At 49.7% G+C, this 9,201-nt stretch overlaps 1 protein-coding gene across 1 annotated transcript in view; it reads left to right on the top strand.

The window, feature by feature from the left end:
* The first annotated feature begins 776 nt into the window (after positions 1-776).
* smpd1 (sphingomyelin phosphodiesterase 1) overlaps positions 777-9,201 on the top strand; it is a 39,062-nt gene continuing 30,637 nt past the window's right edge. The window contains exon 1 of the mRNA XM_087988517.1: positions 777-971. Coding sequence (XP_087844643.1) covers positions 813-971 — 159 coding nt within the window. The 5' untranslated portion in view covers positions 777-812. The remainder of the gene's footprint in view (positions 972-9,201) is intronic.

Here is a 9,201-nt window from a genome sequence, read left to right as displayed (position 1 = left end):
CTGGTGTTGTGTGATTTTTAACTTTCTCCACCCCAGTCCAACACCCCATCATGTATCTTCACACACTCTGACCCCACCCTTCCCCAGGCCCCGCCCACAGGCTCCGCCCCGTCCACTACCACGGCCCCGCCCAGACCCCGCCCTCCATACAGACCCCGCCACAGGACCGCCCACAACCACGGCCCCGCCCACTCTAGAGAACCCGCCCACAGAACCGTCCACTACCACGGCCCCGCCCACAGACTCCGCCCTCTCCATAGACTCCGCCCCATCCCAGTGCCCGCGCCCCAGTCCCAGACCCCCGCCGCCTCCCCAGGCCGCGCCCCCCTCCCCCAGGCCCCGCCCCCTCCCCCAGGGCCCCAAGCACCGCCCCCTCCCCCGGCCCCCCAGGCCCCGCCCCCTCCCCCGGCCCCCCAGGCCCCGCCCCCTCCCCCAGTCCCCGCCCCCTCCCCAGGCCGCGCCCCCCCGACCCCAGGCCCCGCCCCCTCACCCCAGGCCCCGCCCCCTCCCCCAGGGCCCCCCGGCCCCGCCCCCCTCCCCTGGCCTCGCCCCCCTCCCCCTGGCCCCGCCCCCCTCCCCGGCGCCCCCCGCCCCCCTCCCCGGCGGCCTCGCCCCCTCCCCCCGGCCCCGCCCCCCTCCCCGGCGTCTCCCGGCCCCGCCCCCCTCCCCCAGCCCCCCTCCCCCAGCCCCCGACCCCGCCCCCTCCCCCCGGCGCCCCCGACCCCGACCCCTCCCCCCGGCGCCCCCGACCCCGCCCCCTCCCCCAGCCCCCTCCCCCCTCCCCCCTCCCTCTGACACTCCGCTGTCTCCCGATGGCGATCCGGCTCATCCTCTCGGTGTCTCTCGGTCTCTGGTTCCTGGCAATCGGCCCGAACCCGGGGACCGCGGCCCTGAGCCCCGGCCTGAGCTGGAAGAACCTGTCGTGCTCTGCCTGCTGGGGCCTCTTCACCGGCCTGGACCTGGCGCTGAAGGTAGGCCCGGGACCGGGGACCGGGGGCTGAGGGGGGACGGGGGGCTGAGGGGACACCGGCTCCACCCCGACCCCCTCCCCCCCCCCCTCTCTCTGTTTTGGGGTTTCTCTCTCTCTCTCTCTCTCTCCCCCCCCCCTCTCTCTGTTTTGGGGTTTCTCTCTCTCTCTCTCTCCCCCCCCCCTCTCTCTGTTTTGGGGTTTCTCTCTCTCTCTCTCTCTCCCCCCTCTCTCTCTGTTTTGGGGTTTCTCTCTCTCTCTCTCTCTCCCCCCTCTCTCTCTGTTTTGGGGTTTCTCTCTCTCTCTCCCCCCTCTCTCTCTGTTTTGGGGTTTCTCTCTCTCTCTCCCCCCCCCCCCCCTCTCTCTGTTTTGGGGTTTCTCTCTCTCTCTCTCTCCCCCCTCTCTCTCTGTTTTGGGGTTTCTCTCTCTCTCTCCCCCCTCTCTCTCTGTTTTGGGGTTTCTCTCTCTCTCTCCCCCCCCCCCCCTCTCTCTGTTTTGGGGTTTCTCTCTCTCTCTCTCTCCTCCCTCTCTCTCTGTTTTGGGGTTTCTCTCTCTCTCTCTCTCTCCCCCCTCTCTCTCTGTTTTGGGGTTTCTCTCTCTCTCTCTCTCCCCCCCCCCCCCTCTCTCTGTTTTGGGGTTTCTCTCTCTCTCTCTCTCTCTCCTCCCTCTCTCTCTGTTTTGGGGTTTCTCTCTCTCTCTCTCTCCTCCCTCCCTCTCTGTTTTGGGGTTTCTCTCTCTCTCTCTCTCCCCCCTCTCTCTCTGTTTTGGGGTTTCTCTCTCTCTCTCTTCCCCCCCCCCCTCTCTCTGTTTTGGGGTTTCTCTCTCTCTCTCTCTCCTCCCTCTCTCTCTGTTTTGGGGTTTCTCTCTCTCTCTCTCTCCTCCCTCTCTCTCTGTTTTGGGGTTTCTCTCTCCCCCCCCTCTCTCTGTTTTGGGGTTTCTCTCTCTCTCTCTCTCCTCCCTCCCTCTCTGTTTTGGGGTTTCTCTCTCTCTCTCTCTCCCCCCTCTCTCTCTGTTTTGGGGTTTCTCTCTCTCTCTCTCCCCCCCCCCCCCCCCCCCCTCTCTCTGTTTTGGGGTTTCTCTCTCTCTCTCTCTCCTCCCTCTCTCTCTGTTTTGGGGTTTCTCTCTCTCTCTCTCTCCTCCCTCTCTCTCTGTTTTGGGGTTTCTCTCTCCCCCCCTCTCTCTGTTTTGGGGTTTCTCTCTCTCTCTCTCCCCCCCCCCTCTCTCTGTTTTGGGGTTTCTCTCTCTCTCTCTCTCCTCCCTCTCTCTCTGTTTTGGGGTTTCTCTCTCTCTCCTCCCTCCCTCTCTGTTTTGGGGTTTCTCTCTCTCTCTCTCTCCCCCTCTCTCTCTGTTTTGGGGTTTCTCTCTCTCTCTCTCCCCCCCCCCCCCCCTCTCTGTTTTGGGGTTTCTCTCTCTCTCTCTCCTCCCTCTCTCTCTGTTTTGGGGTTTCTCTCTCTCTCTCTCTCCTCCCTCTCTCTCTGTTTTGGGGTTTCTCTCTCCCCCCCTCTCTCTGTTTTGGGGTTTCTCTCTCTCTCTCTCTCCTCCCTCTCTCTCTGTTTTGGGGTTTCTCTCTCCCCCCCCTCTCTCTGTTTTGGGGTTTCTCTCTCTCTCTCTCTCCTCCCTCTCTCTCTGTTTTGGGGTTTCTCTCTCTCTCTCTCTCTCCCCCCCCCCCCCTCTCTGTTTTGGGGTTTCTCTCTCTCTCTCCTCCCTCTCTCTCTGTTTTGGGGTTTCTCTCTCTCTCCCTCCCCCCTCTCTCTGCTTTGGGGTTTCCTGTGTGTGTGTCTCTCTCTCTCTGCAAATCTGCTCAAATACAACATTATAACTTTTGTATCAACAAAAACACTGAGCAACATGGAAAGAATACTGGCCTTAACACTAACTTTTATGAAGGTTTGTAGCTCAGGTTGAGGTTTAGGGTGTAGGTTTGATATCCAGACGTTTCATTACCTGGCTAGGTAACATCATCAGTGGAGACCTCGAAGTGAAGCTGTTGCCTCCTGCTTTCTATTTATATGTTTGTCCTGGATGGGGTTCCAGGGGTTTGTGGTGATGTCATTTCCTGTTCGTTTTCTGAGGGGTTGATAGATGGCATCTAGATCTATGTGCTTGTTTATGGCATTGTGGTTGGAGTGCCAGGCCTCTAGGAGTTCTCTGGCATGTCTTTGCTTCGCCTGTCCCAGGATAGTTTCAGAAATGACAGCCAGACTACTGAGATCCCTCGGAATCCTAGTAGCACACAAACCCACCAACACTCTCCAACAAAAACTAACAAACTTAAAAGACCCAGTACAACCCATGGACAAAACCAACGTCATCTACAAAATTCCATGCAAGGACTGCCACAAACACTACATAGGACAAACAGGAAGAAAGTTAGCCACCAGGATTACATGAACTCCAGCTAGCCTCAAAAAGACACGACCCTCTCTCCCTCATAGCTCTACACACGGATGAAAAAAACCACCATTTCGACTGGGACAACACATCTATCCTGGGACAGGCTAAGCAAAGACATGCCAGAGAATTCCTAGAGGCCTGGCACTCCAACAACAACACCATAAACAAGCACATAGATCTAGATGCCATCTATCAACGCCTCAGAAAACGAACAGAAATGACATCACCACAAACCCCTGGAACCCCATCCAGGACAAACATATAAATAGAAAGCAGGAGACAACAGCTTCACTTCACTTTGAGGTCTCCACTGATGATGTTACCTAGCCAGGTTAATGAAACATCTGGATATCAAACCTACAGCTCAGCGAGCAAACCTACACCCTAAACTAACTTTTATCCTTTTCCTTTTTCTGTTGATCACGTTATCATTTTTTAAATAATTCAGTTTTATCATATCATTGTTTTTCTTTAAGCACCTGGCATTCTTTCTCCAGCCTGGTTCCTGTTTTCAGATACAATGCTTTTAAAATAAGAAAAACACATTTCTTTAGATCAGTTTAATTATATTGGAAACAGTTAAAAACTAGAAAGTGATGACATTTGTTATTTGCGAAAAGATGCAACTGGTTCAATTTTATACATATTTTTGTAAGATGAAAACTAGCTGGACATACAGATTGCTGACAGTTTATCTGTGGGTGAATTGTGCAATGGTTTGGTTTAGGCATTTATGGGAACTAAAATCAGGAATTGAAGCTGATGTGCAATTGTGGACATTAAATCATCTGTGGTTTGTCATTATTCTCTCGGTGTGATGCAAGATTGTCCACTGAGGCCTGTGACTCAGTCTATATCTATACCCACAGCTTTCAATTCTATTACTCTGAAGCCCAGAACTCTCTTTCTCAGTATGACTCTCCAAGCTAGCTGTACCATCTTCATGTCTCACCCAGGTTAATTGAATTGAATTGAATTTATTGTCACATGCGCCGAGGCACAGTGAAAAGCTTTGTCTTGCGAGCAATACAGGCAGGTCACAGATGTTAAGTAGCATCGATAGTAAATAATAGGTAAACAGCGGCAAAAACAAAAACACAGGTACGGGCGAATGTTAGGAGTTTGTGAGTCCTTTCAGTTTTGTACCAACTGTAGGGTAGAAACTATTTTGAAACCACCTGATGCATGTGTTCAGCCTTCTGTACCTTCTCCCTGATGGTAGAAGTTGGAAAAAATCATTGCCAGGGTGGATGGATCTTTGAGATGCTGGTGGCCTTTCCTTGACACGGGCCTGGTAGATGGATTCTATCGATGGGAGGTGGCCTTTGTGAATGTCCGGGCCGAGTTCACCACTCTCTGTAACCATCTCCGATCTTGAATGGTGCAGTTGCCAAAACCAGTAGTGATACATCCAGACAGAATGCTCTTGATGGGGCACCTATAAAAGTTGGGCAGGGTATTCGCTGTCATGGCAAAATTTCCTCAGCTGTCTGAGGAAGAAGAGGATGTTGTTGGGCCTTTGTACCAGTGCGTCCACACGGAGAGTCAAGAAAGCTTGTTGTGGATGACCACTCCCAGGAGCTTGACACTCTCCACTCGTTCCACCTCTGTGCTGTTAATGTGTAGGGGGGGCATGAGTAACATCCTGCCGCAAGTCAATAATGAGTTCCTTGGTTTTTCCGGCATTGAGAGCTGGGTTGTTCTCAGTTGCACCATTTCCCAGGTCTTCCACCTCCGTCTGTAGTCTGTTTCGTTGCCATCTGAGATTCGACCAACTATGGTGGTGCCATCAGCGAACCTGTAAATGGCATTAGTCTGGTATTTGGTGACGCAGTCATGGGTATACAGTGTGTACAATAGGGGGCTGAGTACGCACTCCTGGGGGCTTCAGTGTTGAGTGTTAGTGACGATGAAATATTGTCCCAAATCTTCACTGATTGTGGTATGTGGGTCAGAAACTGAGGATCCAGTTGCAGAGAGTGGGGCTTAGTCCGAGATCACCTAGGTCTCGAGGGATAATAGTGATGAAGGCTGGGCTATAGTCAATGGAGTAGGATCTTACATAACTGTTCTTGGTGTTAAGATGTCTTGGGAGGACTGAAGGACAAGTGATATGGCATCTGACGTGGATCCATTGTCTGATAGGCAAATTGGAGTGAGTCAAGAGTAGTGGGGAGGCTGAGTTGATTAATGACATGACCAGCCCTTTAGCAGCATCACCTCACCAAGAGTGAAGAGCAGGGTTGAATCATTGCAAATGTTGCTCAACACTGACAGAACAACGTTCATTGTTGCTGGATTAAAATCCTGATATTCCTCTTTGGAATACCTTCACATAGAATACCGGAACATTCCCACTTTCTTCTGCTCTTGCTTGTGGCTCAGGAGTAGGCTGGCTCCCTTTGAGTTGTGAGGTTCTGGGTTCACATCCCACTCAGGAGCTTGAGTACAAAGACCTGTAGTTAAATACATGGGAAATAATTTTCTCACTTTTGTAATTTATACCCTTACTTATCAACCACAGGATATGTATGCTTTTACTACTTCCTTAAATAAAAGCAAAATACTGCAGATGCTGAAAAATCTGTACCAAATGAGGAAAATGCTGGGGAAAAGCAACAGGGACTGGCAAATTTGGGGAGAGGGGAACAGAGTTAACAGAAAGGGGTAGAAAAATGGTGATTTTAAAAATGTTTTCAGCATGTAGAGGAGGAGTAAAGGTGTTAATTGTGTGAAAGAGAAATGGAGGATGTAGAATATTGTAAAATAAGGTGTGAAGGATGAAAATGGGTCATTTTGGCTGAGAACAAAGGTAAAGAGGACTAGCCAGTGAGGGTGTGGTGGGAGTTGTGGTGAAAGGGAATGGAAGACAAGTGGCGGACAAACTCATGGGGTCAGCCACTGAGATTTGTGACACTCTGTATGAGTATGGAGGATTGGACAGATGCCATGGCAGAGTGAGGAAAATATTCTGAATGGTGGAGGAATGGACTCGGGTGTCAGGGAGAAATGTTGCAGTTGGAGTGGAGGGATTGTTTGCCTGTTGCTGGAGATGGTAAAAATAACGGAGAGTGATCGTTTGAACGTGAGGTAGATGAAAATGGAAGTGAGGCCAGGGGAACCCCATTTCATTGTGGGAAGGAGGGAAGGGTGAGGGGCAGAATTAGCCAAGATGGGTCAGACATGACTGAGGATCCAACTTGCTTAATGTGTTCTGCCACCTTCAAAGATCCATGTGCGCGTATGCCTCGATTCCTCTGCTCTTGCACCCTGTGAGGATTAGGATAGAACTTTATTCTGTCTTTTCACTTTCCAATCAAAATGAAAGAACAGGCTATTCAACACACCAAACCACAACATGTTCTCAGACAGACATTTGTTATCACCAGCAAATACAATTGCAAACTCAGCCCCTGTCACTGAAACATAGGAGCCAGGAGTAGGCCATTCTTGCCCTTCGAGCCTGCTTCCCCATTCATTATGATCATAGCTGAGCATCCAGCTCAATAGCCTCTTCCTGTTCCCCTTTTTATACTTTAAATATTATACTTTAATCCCTTGAGCCCCAAGTGCTATATAAACTCCTTCTGAAATCATACATATTTTGGCCTTACTTTTTTAAGGGGCAGTGAATTCAACAGCTTGGCACTCTCCGATGAAGAAATTTCTCCTCATCTCAACCCTAAAAGATTGACTAATTACCCTTAACCAGGACTCTGATTTTGGACACCTCACCTTCAGGAACATTCTTCTTGCACCTATCCTGTCTAGTCTGTTAGGAATTTGTAGATTTCTATGCAATGCCCCCTCATTCTTATGAGTTCCAGTTCAGCATGGTGGCTCAGTGGGTTAGCACTGCTGCCTCACAGAGCCAGGGACCCAGGTGAATTCCCTCCTTGGGCGACTGTCTGTCTGTGTGGGTTTTCTCTGGGTGCTCCCTGTTTCCTCCACAGTCACAAAGATGTGCTGGTTAGGGTGAATTGACCGTGCTAAATTGCCCATAGTGTTCAGGAGTGAGGGTTAGGTGCATAGTCAGGCTAAAATATAGGGTCGGGGGAATGGGTCTGTGTGGGTTACTGTTCAGAGGAGGTTGGTGTGGACTTGTTGGGCTGAGAGGGGCCTGTTTCCATACTGTAAGGGATTCTATTCTATGATTTAGCCCATCCTTAAAGGTCCGTCATGGCTTTCCCAGGAATTAGTCTGGTGAAACTTGGTATACTCCCTGCATTACAGAACATCCTTCTCAGATAAAGAGGCCAGAACTGTACACCAATATTCCAGGTGTGGTCTCACCAGGCTCTGATAATACAACAAATCATCCCTGTGCCTGCCCTTGAATCTCTCACTATGAAGGCCAACGAATCATTTGCCTTCATCACCAACTGCTGTACCTGCAATGCTTACCGTCAGTGACTGGTGTACAAGGCACCAGGTCTCATTGCATAGTCCCCTCTTCTCAAATATTAGTCATTCAGATAATAATTTGTCTCCCTGTTATTTGTTGCCAAAGTGAACAGCCTCCCGGTTAAAATATTATATTGCTAAAGTATTTGCCCACTCACTCTACCTGTTTAAATCACATTTGGGATGTGAAGGTGCTGGTATTGACTTGGGGTGGAGAAAGGCAGAAGTCCATGACTCCAGGTATAGTCCAACAGGTTTATTTGAAATCACAAGCTTTTAGGAGCACTGCTCCTTCATCAGGATGCTCGAAAGCTTGTGATTTCAATAACCCTGTGGGACTATAACTTGGTGTCGTGTACCTTCTGACTACGCCATCTCTGCACCTCCTCACGCTCACCCCTCTCACCCCAGCTTTTGTCAGCTGCAAATTTGCGGATATTACATTTAGTTTTCTCATCTAACTCATTAATGTATATTGTAAATAGCTAGGGTCTAAACACAGCTCTGTGATATCCCACTAATCACCGCCTTCCTATTTAGAAAAAGACCCATTTATCCTACTGTTGTTTCCTGTCTGCCATCTATTCTCTATCCAGCTCAGTGCACTATTCTGATCCCTGTACTTTAATTTTACACATTAATCTCTTAGGTGGAACTTTGTTGAAAATCTAAATAAACCACAATCCACTGACTCTGCCACCCCCACCCTCCATCAACTCTACTAGTTACATCCCTGAAGAATTCAGTCGATTTCCAAAGTATGATTTCCCTTGTGTAAATCCATGTTGATTCTGTCCAATCCTTCCACTGTTTCCAAGTGTTCTGCTAAGTGGTTGATAGTTCCTGTTTCTCTGTATCTCCCTTTTAAAGTGAGATTACATTAGCCTCCTGCCCAATCTGTGTAGGAGTTTCTAGGAACTTGGACAACAATCACAATCCTCACACTATTTCTCTGGTCACTTCCTTATCTACTCTTGGAAGTAGATCTTCGACTCCGGGGATTTATCTGCCTTTCAGTTCCCATCAATCTCATCAGATTTTCCCAACACAATTTTGTCTAATACTGATTTCCTTCAGTTCCTCCCTCTCACTAAACCTGTGTTCCAACATTCCTAATATGTTGCTTGTGTCCTCCTTTGTGATCACAGCACCAAAGGATGTACTTAGTTGGTCAGCATTTGCTTTTGTTCCCATTATAAATTCCCCTCTTTCTGACTGCAAGAGACCTACATTTGTCTTCACCAATCTTTTTCTCTGTATATACCTACAAAAAACTTTCACAGTTAGTTTTATGACTTAGAGATGTGAAGGACTGCCGATGGTAGAAGCCTGAGTTAGTAGCTGTGAGGCTGGAAAGCACAGCAGGTCAGACCGTATCCAAGGAGCAGGAAAGTCAATGTTGTGTGCCAAAACCCTTTGTCAGGGCTGGAGGGGAG

The sequence above is a fragment of the Chiloscyllium plagiosum genome, unplaced genomic scaffold (assembly GCF_037043375.1).
Source record: "Chiloscyllium plagiosum isolate Xiang-an unplaced genomic scaffold, Cpla_swu_hap1 HiC_scaffold_6, whole genome shotgun sequence".
Lineage (NCBI taxonomy): Eukaryota > Metazoa > Chordata > Chondrichthyes > Orectolobiformes > Hemiscylliidae > Chiloscyllium > Chiloscyllium plagiosum.
This window is presented reverse-complemented; position numbering and strand designations above follow the sequence as displayed.